At 42.0% G+C, this 14696-nt stretch overlaps 1 protein-coding gene across 5 annotated transcripts in view; it reads left to right on the top strand.

Moving 5' to 3' along the window:
- Positions 1–14271, top strand: part of LOC124046216 (ena/VASP-like protein) — a 68313-nt gene extending 54042 nt beyond the window's left edge. For 4 of the 5 annotated variants that reach the window (XM_046366344.1, XM_046366342.1, XM_046366345.1 and 1 more), the window contains 3 exons: positions 12475–12532; positions 12659–12716; positions 13058–14271. In XM_046366344.1, coding sequence (XP_046222300.1) covers positions 12475–12532; positions 12659–12716; positions 13058–13095 — 154 coding nt within the window. In that variant the 3' untranslated portion in view covers positions 13096–14271. Of the gene's footprint in view, positions 1–10658; positions 11476–12474; positions 12533–12658; positions 12717–13057 lie in introns of those variants that run through there. The other variant, XM_046366346.1, reaches the window with a different exon arrangement.
- The last annotated feature ends 425 nt before the right edge of the window (positions 14272–14696 follow it).

Here is a 14696-nt window from a genome sequence, read left to right as displayed (position 1 = left end):
ACTGTTATAACAATATGTTGTTAAAAAAAAGGTGATTTTCTCGCAAGGAAAGTAGAGTCTATCGTGTAAGATATGCATATACAGGGCGGGTGCATGGACAAACAGGACAACAAAATTTGCCTTCTGGAAACAAAGGAGCACATTTTATAAGAGAAACTGGACCAGCAAGAAAACAAAATGAGTGACATAACTCGCCAACTGATTGCAGCAATACTGCAACAATGGAAGAGGCAAGTGGAAGGGGAGAAGGTAAGGAACTTGTCTGTTGACCCTACATTCAAGACCAAATTGGTTAAAGAAAATTGTGTTAAATAAAATAAGTATACCAGTTTCATTTAAGGACCAATAAATTGACAGCTGTGCCATAGAGGTTGAAAAATAGTTGGGAAGATATTTTTGATGTGCCAAGTCCATGGCACATGGTTTATGTATGAACTGATACACAAAACAACGCAGGATTAAAAACTTTTCTCAATTTAATTTATTATACAAAATTATTGCAGCCAATATAGAATGTTATGAATATGAGGGATACAACCATCCTGTAACGGCGTTCATCTGTTGAAGGAGATTCGGACCAAAATGCAGCATGGTGGTTACTCATGTTCTTTAATGAAGAAAAGCGATACATGAAATAACTAAATAAATACAAAACAACAAACGGAACGTGAAAACCTATACAGCCTGTCTGGTGAATAACTAACACAGAGACAGGAACAATCACCCACAAAATACACAGTGAAACCCAGGCTACCTAAATATGGTTCCCAATCAGAGACAACGAGAATCACCTGACTCTGATTGAGAACCGCCTCAGGCAGCCAAGCCTATGCTAGACACACCCCTAATCACCCACAATCCCAATGCCTACAAAAACCCCAATACGACAACACAATAAACCCATGTCACACCCTGGCCTAAACAAATAATTAAAGAAAACACAAAATACTAAGACCAAGGCGTGACACATCCCAGCTCAGCAGATTTTGCTGTGAAGAGACAGACTCATTAGATGATTTGTTTTGGTCCATACAGTCTGTAGCTTGTTTTTGGTTGCAGGTTCAGGAATGGCTAAAGAAGAATTGTAACATTTACCTGGAGCTAACTCTGCAAATGGCACTACTGGGTGACTTGAAAGGCCATAGTCTAAAGAATTACAAACCTCTACATGCTTTGTAAGTAGGAAAACCTGCAAAAACGGCAGTGTATCAAATACTTGTTCTCCCCACTGTAGATTAAATGTAAAAAATCCTCAGTAATTTCAATGTCAACAATGAAGAGGCGCCTCCTGAGTGGCATGGTAGTCTAAGGCACTGCATCGCAGTGCTAGCTGTGCCACTAGAGATTGTGGGTTCGAGCCCAGGCTCTGTCGCAGGCGGCCACGGCCGGGAGACACAAGGGGTGGCGCACAATTGGCCCAGCGTAATCTGAGTTAGGGGAGGGTTTGGCAGGCAGGGATGTCCTTGTCCCATCGGGCACCAGCAACTCCTGTGGCGGGCTGGGCGCAGTGCACTCTGACACGGTCGCCAGGTGTACAGTATTTCCTCTGACACATTGGTGCAGCTGGCTTCCGGGTTAGGTGGGCATTGTGTCAAGACACAGTGCAGCTTGGTTGGGTTGTGTTTCGGAGGACGCCCAGCTCTCACCTCTCCATACAGGAGTTGCAGCGATGAGACAAGACTGTTGGATACCAATTGGATACCATGAAATTGGCGAGGAAAAATGGGTAACCATTTTTTATAATAACAATCATAATACAAATAAAAAACAATTATAAACTCTGAAGAGGTGACTCCAGGATGCTAGCCTTCTAGGCATAGTTCCTCTGTCCAGTGTCTGTGTTCTTTTGCCCATCTTAATCTTTTCTTTTATTGGCCAGTCTGAGATATGGATTTTTCTTTGCAACTCAGCCTAGTAGGCCAGCATCCCAGAGTCGCCTCTTCACTTTTTCATTATGAGGTATTGTGAGGAGATTGATGAGGGAAAAACAATTTAATTAATTTTAGAAAAAGGGTTACATTTAAAAAAAAGGAGAAATTGAATATTTAAAGAGGAGTTGGAGAAGCCTATGCTGCCACCTACTGTAGTAACAGCAGAGGTGTAGGAATTCTGATAAATAAGAATACATTGTTATACCCTTATATCCAAGCACATGGACCAAGAATATTTTCTAATGTTGAATTGTACTTTACATGGTTTAAAATACACCTTGATTTCAATGTCCGTTCAACCAGCGGTAAATATGGTGTTTTTAGATTAGAATTAGATTTAGAATTCAAGCTATTAGATCAAATCCAGACAGGAACTGTTATTTTAGCAGGTGACCTAAATCATATATTTGATAAGATTGACAGGCGTAGTAATAACAAAAAGGCAAAGTCAAACTTAAATGAATAATTATTTATTGTCAGTTAACTGGAGAGGTTCCAACAAACTTGATACACCATAGCACACGTTTGTCAGGAGCAGGGGCAGTTCCGTTAGTTCTCTTATACAGTGGGGCAAAAAAGTATTTAGTAGCCACCAATTGTGCAAGTTCTCCCACTTAAAAAGATGAGAGAGGCCTGTAATTTGCATCATAGGTACACTTCAACTATGACAGACAAAATGAGAAAAATAATCCAGAAAATCACATTGTAGGATTTTTTAATGAATTTATTTGCAAATTATGGTGGAAAATAAGTATTTGGTCACCTACAAACAAGCAAGATTTCTGGCTCTCACAGACCTGTAACTTCTTCTTTAAGAGGCTCCTCTGTCCTCCACTCGTTACCTGTATTAATGGCACCTGTTTGAACTTGTTAACAGTATAAAAGACACCTGTCCACAACCTCAAACAGTCACACTCCACTATGGCCAAGACCAAAGAGCTGTCAAAGGACACCAGAAAAAAAATGTAGACCTGCACCAGGCTGGGAAGACTGAATCTGCAATAGCTAAGCAGCTTGGTTTGAAGAAATCAACTGTGGGAGCAATTATTAAATAATAATAATACAATTACAATTGGTGGCTGACTAAATACTTTTTTGCCCCACTGTATACTGCTTACACTGAAGTTATATTTGCATGATTCAGCTTATTAATTATTCATAATTAATGAATCATTAACATTTGGTTCAAGCATGTGACCGGCCAATACTGGATCATGCATGTGACAGAACAATAACTCACAAGGCTTTATATTATTATTATATTATCTCTCCAAGCTTAGACCTTGTAACTGAGATATCCTTTCGTTCTCAAAACAAAGTTCTGGGCGTGCTGCCAAATTGCAGATACTGATAATGACGATTTTTTTCAATCAGTCACTTGCATTAACACAGAAATTGGTTATTAGAAGAAGCACAAACATAAAATTTTCCATCACACTATCTTGGAAAACAATAATCCATGCTTTCTGGGAAAGTCTAAAAGTTATGAACTGAGCTAGAAAGTTGGCTGTCCGAACTATTACAATGGACACTTACTTTCAATCTGTCTGTCAGCATATTTCAAGACATTGTAACGGCGTTCGTCAGTTGAAGGAGAAGCGGACCAAAATGCAGTGTGGTGGTTACTCATGTTCTTTAATGTAGAATCGACGATACATGAAATAACATAATATACAAAAACAACAAACGAAACGCGAAACCTATTACAGCCTATCCGGTGAACACTAACACAGAGACAGGAACAATCACCCACGAAAACACTCACAGAATATGGCTGCCTAAATATGGTTACCAATCAGAGACAACGATAAATCACCTGACTCTGATTGAGAACCGCCTCAGACAGCCATAGACTAATTAGTCACCCCACAAAACCCCAAGACAAAAAACACACCACAATAACCCATGTCACACCTTGGCCTTACCAAATAAAGAAAGAAAACACAAAATACTAAGACCAAGGCGTGACAGAACCCCCCCCTAAGGTGCGGACTCCCGGATGCACCTCAAAACCATAGGGAGGGTCCGGGTGGGGGCTCCGGCTCGGGACATGGACCCCACTCCATAAATGTCTTAGTTCCTCCCCTTCGCGTCCTGGGATAGTCCACCCTCGCCGCCGACCATGGCCTAGTAGTCCTTACCCAGAACCCCACTGGACTGAGGGGCAGCTCGGGACTGAGGGGCAGCTCGGGACTGAGGGGAAGCTCGGGACTGAGGGGAAGCTCGGGACTGAGGGGAAGCTCGGGACTGAGGGGCAGCTCAGCACTGAGGGGCAGCTCAGCACTGAGGGGAAGCGCAGCACTGAGGGAAAGCCCAGCACTGAGGGAGAGCCCAGCACTGAGGGAAAGCCCAGCACTGAGGGAAAGCCCAGCACTGAGGGAAAGCCCAGCACTGAGAGAAAGCTCAGCACTGAGAGAAAGCTCAGCACTGAGAGGAAGCTCAGGCAGGTAGTTGGCTCCGGCAGATCCTGGCTGGCTGGCGGATCTGGAAGAGTCTGGTTGACTGGCAGATCTGGAAGAATCTGGTTGACTGGCAGATCTGGAAGATCATGGCTGACTGGCGGATCTAGCTGCTCTGGCTGCTCCATGCAGACCGGCAGATCTGGCTGCTCCATGTAGACTGGCAGCTCTGGCTGCTCCATGCAGACTGGCAGCTCTATGCAGACTGGCAGCTCTGGCTGCTCCATGCAAACTGGCAGCTATGTCTGCCCCATGCAGACTGGCAGCTCTGGCTGCTCCATGCAAACTGGCAGCTCTGTCTGCCCCATGCAGACTGGCAGCTCTGGCTGCTCCATGTAGACTGGCAGCTCTGGCTGCTCCATGCAGACTGGCAGCTCTATGCAGACTGGCAGCTCTGGCTGCTCCATGCAAACTGGCAGCTCTGTCTGCCCCATGCAGACTGGCAGCTCTGGCTGCTCCATGCAGATTGACAGCTCAGGCTGCTCCATGCAGGCTGACAGCTCTGGCTGCTCCATGCAAATAGACAGCTCGGGCTGCTCCATGCAGACTAACAGCTCAGGCTGCTCCATGCAGGCTGGCAGCTCAGGCTGCGCTGAACAGGCAGGAGGCTCCGGCGGCGCTGTAGAGGAGGAAGGCTCTGGAAGCGCTGAACAGGCGGGAGACTCCGGCAGCGCAGGAGAGGAGAAAGGCCCCGACAGCGCTGAACAGGCGGGAGACTCCAGCAGCGCTGTAGAGGAGGAAGGCTCTGGAAGCGCTGAACAGGCGGGAGACTCCGGCAGCGCTGGAGAGGCGAGGCACACTGTAGGCCTGATGTGTGGTGCTGGCACTGGTGGAACTGGATAGAGAGCACAGGAAGCCTGGTGCGGGGAGCTGCCACCGGCGGACTGGTGTGTGGAGGTGGCTCTGGATAGACCGGACCGTGCAGGCGCACTGGAGCTCTTGAGCACCGAGCCTGCCCAACCTTACCTGGCTCGATGCCCACTCTAGCCCGGCCAATACGAAGAGCTGGTATGTACCGCACCGGGCTATGCACCCGCACTGGAGACACTGTGCACTCCATAGCATAACACAGTGCCTGCCCGGTCTCTCTAGCCCCCCGGTAAGCACAGAGAGTTTGCGCAGGTCTCCTACCTGGCATTGCCATACTCCCTGTAAGCCCCCCCCCCAATACATTTTTGGGGCTGACTCTCAGGCTTCCATCCGCGTCGCCGTGCTGCCTCTTCATACCAGCGCCTCTCCGCTTTCAACGCCTCCAGTTCTTTGGGGCGTCGATTTTCACCAGGCTGTGCCCATGGTCCTTTTCTGTCCAATATCTCTTCCCAAGTCCAGAAGTCCTTTGATCGCTGCTCCTCACGATTAACAGGGGGAGTTGGCTCAGGTCTGTCTCCTGAATCTGCCACACTCTCCCTGAGCCTCCCCCCAATACATTTTGGGGGCTGCTTTTCGGGCTTCCTTGCCAACCGTATTCCCTCGTATTGTTGGCTCCTCTCTCCGGCTGCCTCTGCTCTCCTAAGTGCCTCCACCTGTTCCCATGGGAGGCGATCTCTTCCGGCCAGTATCTCCTCCCAAGTGTAACAACCTTTGCCATCCAACACGTCTTCCCATGTCCATTCCTCCTTTCGCTGCTCCTGCTGTCGCTGCCTGTTACCACGCTGCTTGGTCCGTGTGTGGTCGGTGATTCTGTAACGGCGTTCGTCAGTTGAAGGAAAAGCGGACCAAAATGCAGCGTGGTGGTTACTCATGTTCTTTAATGTAGAATCGACGATACATGAAATAACATAATTTACAAAAACAACAAACGAAACGCGAAACCTATTACAGCCTATCTGGTGAACACTAACACAGAGACAGGAACAATCACCCACGAAAACACTCACAGAATATGGCTGCCTAAATATGGTTCCCAATCAGAGACATCGATAAATCACCTGACTCTGATTGAGAACCGCCTCAGGCAGCCAGAGACTAATTAGTCACCCCACAAAACCCCAAGACAAAAACACACCACAATAACCCATGTCACACCCTGGCCTTACCAAATAAAGAAAGAAAACACAAAATACTAAGACCAAGGTGTGACAGACATGACATATGGGGGTGTACTTAGATACCCAATGGGCTGGACAATTATCTTCTCATCTTGAATTTCTTTATATAAAAAACGTGGAAATCAATCAAGCCGCCCATTATTAACACAATGGAAAAATCAAATAATGTATTATTGAAATGTGGCAAACCTAGTCAGTTGTACAACTGAAATGTGTCTTCTGCTTTTAACCCAGGGTTTCGATCCAGCAACCTTTGGGTTACTGACCCAACGCTCTAACAACTAGGCTACCTGCATTCTGTAACACAGCTAAATGTGGAAAAAGTCAATGGGTGTGAATACTTTCCTAAGGCATATTGTTTTTATAAAAATTGTTCAAGCTCAGTAAATTTGGTTGGGAATCATTTATGGACAGCAATATTCAAACCTTGTCTCTGATTTTCACGCTAGGACTGAGACTAGACCAATCAGGAACACTCAACACTTCTTGGAAAGCCATTCTGGTGTGTCTTTGGCATAATTTGTCATTGTCATTGAAAAATAAAACTCTATAACAGGGTTAGGTTTTCAAAAGACTGAGTCAGATTCTTCTTAAACTTTTTACCTGGGCTTTGCTCCTTTCATATTTGTTTTGATCCTGAGCAACTCCCCAGTCCCTGCCGATGACAAGAATATCTATAACATGATGCTGCCACCACAATACTTGAAAATACAAAGGGGTTCACTCTGTGTTTTATTGTATTGGATTTGACCCAAACCTGTAGTTTTTAATTTAGGCCAAAAAGTTAATTTATTTGGTGTGTTTTCTTGCAGTGATACTTAACAGCCTTGTTACAAACAGAATGGATGATTTGAAGAGGAATTTTTAACACAGGCTTATTTGTCATACAGACCAGTAATATGGACCGAATGCAATGTTGTATAGTTGAGGCAATGGTATGGGTATGTTGTCACCACAGGGACTGGGGAGTTTGTTAGGATCAAAATAAATATGAAAAGAGCAAAGCCGAGGTAAAAAAACAACAACAACTCAGTCTTCTGAAAACCTAACCCTGGGATAGGGTTTTGTTTTTCTTCGGGACAATTACACAAATTGTAATGCAAAAAAAACCACAACAGAATGGCTTTGCAAGAGAGGTAGAGTGTTCCTGAATGGTCCAGTATAAATCCTGACTTAAAACTGCTTAACAAATCCAAGACAAGGTTTAAATATTGCTGTCCATCAATGATTTACTTCCAAATATACTGAGCTTGAGCAATTCTGATTCGGGGCACCATGGAAAATCTTCAGATTACAATTTCCGATTTATAACTCCAGATATTTTCATATCTGATCAATTAGTCTTCTATTAATTAATTATTCTTTAACTGTCACGCCTTGGTCATTGTATTTTGTGTTTTTGTGATATGTTTGGGTAGGCCAGGGTGTGACATGGGTTTATGTTGTTTTTCGTATTGGGGTTTGTAGTATTTGGGATCGCGGCTGATTAGGGGTGTTGGCTGCCTGAGGCGATTCTCAATCAGTCAGGTGATTCTCGTTGTCTCTGATTGGGAACCGTATTTAGGCAGCCTGAGTTTCGCTTTGTATTTCGTGGGTGATTGTTCCTGTCTTTGTGTAGTATTCACCAGATAGGCTGTACTTAGTTTCACGTTCCGTTTGTTGTTTTCGTCTTTCAGTTATTTCATGTACCGCGATTCTTTCATTAAAGTCATGAGTAACCAACACGCTGCATTTCGGTCCGACTCTCTTTCTTCAACAGACGAACGGCGTTACATTAACTCACGTCAGTCTCACTCCAAACGTCGTAAATTGTTGGTTATCTGCACGAACCAAGCCTTTATTATAAAACATCCATACACCAATTGGCTTAATCATTTATTTACTAACTAACTAAATAATCACAGAAATAAACAAACAAACAGTAGATATTTGTTACTAACAAGGATAGGGAAGATTCTCTAGTGGGCTAAGCCGTTATGACGGCTTGGTGGACAAAGAGAAGTGGGTGTGTACTGAGAAAGAGCGGGAAAGACAAAAGTTGACACAGTTGGTAATTATATTAATTGAAATGCTAATTCTTTGCACATGAACGCTCACTCATTTGGGAATAATTGCTATAAATATATATTTACGCCCATGTGTCGTTGTGATCTTCTCTGTTGGAATCGTCAGTCCGTCTGCTGGAGAGTCAGTTCATCCGAGTCTCTCTCTTTCTTTTGTTGTTAGAATGGATACTTCAGAGTACCATTCAAAAATGTTCTCATAGATAGATGTTTCGGCGGTTGTCGGTATTCTCATCCCAGGTTTACATTATTTCTAGCTTCAGACTATTAATTAGTATCTAAGATTTGATCTTATTCTGTAGGGATTGATAGTCTCAGAGTTGAACCATTTCCAGCTGTGTAGCCAATGCTCCACGTGGACTAGTTTTTTAGTTTTGGTAATCAAACCTGTGCCCCCTCAGCTTACACTGAGGTATGTGTGGTCTAAACTATTTGCAATCACAGCTCACGCTGTGGGTTTTCTCAGTCTAAAGAGGATATTCTTAGGAGGGGCTTTTATTCGAAACAATAGGAAAGGCGGTTCTATGATGCCAGATCATGTCGGTGCTCACAGGGGTGGGCAATTGACTTAGTTAAACTTTAAAGGGAATACAATTATCTCACATTGAAGGTTTAACATCACATTACATAATTTCACAAATAGTTGAATATTTACTCATTCATTTTATACAATAATTAGATGCAAACCTTATAACTGAGGAACCTGTGTAAACAGATTTAGGGTAATGTGGCTGTATTATCTTTCATGAGGTCACAAACATGAATCAAAATGGACCAGGTCGTAGCTGGCTTCTCGACCGACCGTTTACACATTCTCCAAAATATGGATATTATTCAATTCTCAAATTCTGGAATGTACTAGAATTTGGCTGGAGTTCCTTTGTTCTCCTGTGAAACTCTCCATACTGCATGGCCAGGGGGAGAGAGTCTCCGCCGGGAATTTACGACCTGAGATAACAGAACCTGGATGTAGGAGAGAGTGAGAGAGGGGGAAGCCACGATCTATGGGAAACTGTTGAGCGTGAAAAACTCAGCAGCGTTGCAGTTCTTGACACAAACCAGTGCGCCTGGCACCTTCTACCATTCACCATTCAAATATTTTTTCTAGCCCATTCACACTCTTAATGACACACATACACAATCCATGTCTCAATTGTATCAAGGCTTAAAAATCCTTCGTTAACCTGTCTCCTCCCCTTCATCTACACTGATTGAAGTGGATATAAAAAGTGACATCAATAAGGGATCATAGCTTTCACCTGGATTCACCTGGTCATTGGTCATGGAAAGAGCAGATTTTCGTAATACTTTGTACTCCAAGTGTATTTTGCCCTAAGAGTTGTGCAAAGTTGGTAGAATCTTATTGAAAATTATTCACAGCTGCAATGGCTACCAGAGATGTTTCCACCAAGTATTAACTCTGGAGTGTGAAGACATACGCAATCAAGACATCTTATATTTTTAATTTGTTAATTAATTTGGTAAATGTGGTAAATGTTCTATAACTTTCTTTAACTTCTATAACTTTCTTTTACTTTCTTTGAGTAGGTTGTGTAGATCTGTGTAGATCTGTAAGGGAGAAAAATTATATTGAATTCCTTTTTAGATTGAATTTTAAGGCAGCAAAAAGTTGAAGACTTGCGTAGACTATTATATTGTTACATTATTATTTTGCCTATTTAGTGCTGTAGATTACACTGTAATGAAAAGCACTATATACGAATGAAATGTATAATTAGTATTTTTTATATGTGGGATTTTACTGATGTGTGGATTTGCTCATCTGAGGCATAATAACTGTTTAGCCTGGTTCTGGATATGTGATATCTGTATAGCCAACTCCTATGGCAGTTGTTGGCTATACAGCAAAACATATCTGGGACCAGACTATAACTTTTTAGGTAAATAAGGGGATTTATTGAGAGGTTTATATTACATAGCATTATGTTCTCTTAGATGAGGAAATATGCACTTTGTAGCCAATTTATTTGGTACACACACTAGTACTGGGTCAGACCCCCCTTTGCCTCCAGAAAAGCCTGAATTATTTGGGACATGGAAATGTTGCTCAATTAGTATCGAGGGACCTTACATGTGCCAGGAAAATATTCCCCAAGCCATTACACCACTGCCACCAACCTGTACCGTTGACACCAGGCAGGATGGGGCCATGGACTCCACCAGCCTGTATCGTTGACACCAGGCAGGATGGGGCCATGGACGCCAAATCCATCAGCATGATGCAACAGGAACCAGGATTCGTCGTACCAGGCTATGTTTTTCCACTCCTCCATTGTCAAGTGTTGATGACTGCATGCCCACAAGAGCAGTAGCTTCTTATTTTTAGCTGAAAGGAGTGGAACCCGGTGTGGTCGTCTGCTGCAATAGCCCCACCATGACAAGGACTGACGAGTTGTGCTTTCCGAGATGCTGTTCTGCACACCACTGTTGCACTGTGCCGTTATTTGCCATTTGTGGCCCGCCTATTAGCTTGCACGATTCTTGCCTTTCTCCTTCGACCTCCCATCAACAAGCTGTTTTTCTCCCACATGACTGCCACTGACTGGATATTTTTGTTTGTCGCACCATTCTCGGTAAAACCTAGACCCTGAAATATATTCTCAGTATTTTCAATGGGGAAATTGAGGAAGCTTGTGATGATAATATATATTACTAGTCAAAAGTTTTATTATAGTCCCACTAAATTATAGTCCCACTAAGCGCAAACCAGATGGGATGGCGTATGGCTGCAGAATGCTATGGTAGCCATGCTGGTTAAGTATGCCTTGAATTAACACCCTCACACCTCCTCCTCCATGCTTCACGGTGGGAACCACACATGCGGACATCATCTGTTCAGCGTCTCACAAAGAACGGCGGACTGATTTTCACCAGTCTAATATCCATTGCTCGTGTTTCTTGGCCAAAGTCTCTTCTTGTTATAGGTCTCCTTTGTGGTGGTTTCTTTGCATCAATTTGACCATGAAGGCCTGATTCACGCAGTCTCCTCTGAACAATTGATGTTTAGATGTGTCTGTTACTTGAACTTTGTGAAGCATTTTTTGGGGGCTGCAATTGCTGAGGCTGGTAACTCTAATGAACTTATACCCTGCAGCAGAGCTAACTCTGGGTCTTCCTTTCCTGTGGTGGTCCTCATGAGAGCCAGTTTCATCATAGCGCTTGATGGTTTTTGTGACTGCACTTGAAGAAACTTTTAAAGTTCTTCAAATGTTCCCGATTGACTGACCTTCATGTTTTAAAGTAATGATGGACTGTCGTTTCTCTTTGCTTATTTGAGATGTTCTTGCCATAATAAGGAATTGGTATTTTACCAAATTACCAAATCTTCTGTAGAGCACCCCTACCTTGTCACAACACAATTGATTGGCTCAAACGCATTAAGAAGTAAAGAAATTCCACTACTTAACTTTTAAGGCACACCTGTTAATTGAAATGCATTGCATGTGACAACCTCATGAAGCTGGCTGAGAGAATGCCAAGAGTGTGCAAAGCTGTCATCAAGGCAAAGGGTGGCTACTTTGAAGAATCTGAAATATAAAATATATTTTGATTTGTTTAACACTTATTTGGTTACCATATAATTCCATATGTGTTATTACATAGTTTTGATGTCTTCACTATTATTCTACAATGTAGAAAATAGTAAAAAATAAATTAAAGCCCTTGAATGAGTAGGTGTGTTCAAACTTTTGACTGGTACATGGCCCGCCAATTTGGAATTATCGCCTTAATAAACAGTGAATGGATTGTTGCCTTACATTGCTAACACCACCATGCTATATCAATATAAGATACTGTACCTTCATCTTATAATCAAGGATGAATGTTGCTTGTCACTTGTCATTAGCTGTAGAACAGTTCTGCTTTAATGTACTGTATAGGTCTTATTTACTATGAAATTAATATTTATCGATCATTTCCAATCATCCCTATGGTTGTTGTTGTTTTGCAGGGTGCGACCAGTGGGCAGCACTAGTGAAGGAGACATAGACTTTGACAGGATGAAGCAGGTAGAAATCTCATTTCAAAACTGTAAAACATATTGGACGGATCAGTGTGACATTCTTCAATCGTTAATGGAATAAAAGTATTGTGAAAGAAGCAGAAAATGTCAACTGTATTCTTCATCCCCACAGGAAATCTTGGAGGAAGTTGTACGTGAATTGCAGAAGGTGAAAGATGAGATCATTAATGGTAGGTGGTATAAAGTGTTTATGCATGTTGTTATTGAAAAGGCTTGCCGGCATCAGTGAGCAATTTACCCCGAAACTGAATAAGGTCCTTCCTATTCATGTTCTATACACTTTCTGTAGTTCGATTCAGTTTTTCCGTTACGGCGAACAAAGTTATCCTAATTAATTATGTCCTAAGATGATGCTAGGCTTACAGTTCATCTATTTACTTCTTCATAGAAAATTCTTTTTTTTTTTAAATAGATGAAGGTTCAGTGATAATGCTGTCCTCCAGTACCCATTCTCTGCAGAACACACACATACACGCACACGTGATTTTCTCAGTTTTGTGTTCTCTTTCAGCCATTAGACAAGAAATTGGTCGAATCCATACATCATAATATCTGGACAGTGGGACATGCAGGAAGTATGAAGGATAAGATCTGCTCGGAAGAAATGTTCTCAACGTTTCTGTGATGATATGAAACATTGCTGTGACGCTGCAGAAAAGTTGAGCCAACACTGAGTCTGCTGTGCAGAACAGAGGGATGAAAAAAAGTGAGAATGAGAGAGATAAAATAATGGTTACATGAAGAAAGGATGTACGGACGGAAGGATGGACGGACGCTTGCACCGTTTTCCGTTTTTTCCTTTCTGTGCATTTGCAGACTCAGTTCAGTTTGCAGGTTTCTGCTCTGTCTGTTCTAAGTCTTACAAAAGGAAATATTTTTGTTTCCTACGTTTGTACTGTTTTATTATTTAAAAAAACTGTGATTATTTTATTATTTGTAATATTATATATAGAGACAGACAAAACTGTTGTTCTACATTGGCGGGTCCTGGAGGAAACTTGCACACCATTTACATCAGCCTTTTATATTTTATATGATTTACTTTATCCTTGGGTGTTTGACTAGCACATATGGCACATACTGTGCTTTAGTCACCTGACCTCGGCAGTTTTTAAAAAGCTTTTTATCTATTTACCAGTAACAGGGCAGTGTTCATTAGGCACCAAACAGAAGACAACTGACTGAACCAGGGAGGGACTACCTGGACATGTCCAATAAGAAACACTCATTTTTGTTGTACGTTGCTAAAAGTTTTCATTTGTGGATCGTTCACAAAAAAAGTATCCAAAACTGTAAATTCACCATCTAAGTTTTCCCAATATAGATCAAATTATCCATAGGCTATCCCTACGAAACCCAAAGTAACTATACAGTATGTGTATATGATTTGTTCCTGTGTTTTACCATGCATGAATCTGATCTTTATTCATTTTTTAATTGGGTTTAAAAAAAGTGGTATGTTTACAATGGTGGTTTGTTTTTGTGAATGTCCTCCTTGCTATTTAAGGTTGAACTTGAATTTGATATGTGAAAATAGAGCCAGTTGCTCTTGCAAAATGAAAAGAATACATACATCAGTGCAACAATTATTTGTGATGATAGGAAAATGCTTATTTGAGGAAAATATTTGATTGAATACCGGTTGTGACATTATGTTAACTTTGACTAAGTTCTGAATAAAATTTCAAAATTGAAAGTAAATTAATTTAAACAAAACAATAGACCTGTCTACAGTATAGAGTGGTGTGTTTTATTTATACATCGTTATGACATAGAAAAAGACACTGAGGCCTAGATTCAATCAAATCAAGCAAGAACCGACACACGCATAGCTGATGTTTTGGCAGTGTCGGAGGTGGAACTGCGTTGGAGCTGACAAATCGGTAAGCAGCTGCTGTTGATCATTGTCACAAAGCCAATGAGTGTTCATGCTAGAAGTTCAGAACGAGAAAGTGTAAGCTATATAGAAATAATGATGCAAAATTAAATGAAATATTGATAAATTCTATAAACCTTAATCGAGGTGTAGATTACATCTCACATTCCAGTTTTCGAAATTCTAAACAAGGCTGCATGGAATTTATCTTAATGCAACTCCATGTAGCCAATGGCAATGTCTGCTTTAGGAATAATGCTCGGAGCCGCTTGTG

This window comes from Oncorhynchus gorbuscha, linkage group LG10 (genome assembly GCF_021184085.1).
Source record: "Oncorhynchus gorbuscha isolate QuinsamMale2020 ecotype Even-year linkage group LG10, OgorEven_v1.0, whole genome shotgun sequence".
In the NCBI taxonomy this organism is placed as follows: domain Eukaryota; kingdom Metazoa; phylum Chordata; class Actinopteri; order Salmoniformes; family Salmonidae; genus Oncorhynchus; species Oncorhynchus gorbuscha.
This window is presented reverse-complemented; position numbering and strand designations above follow the sequence as displayed.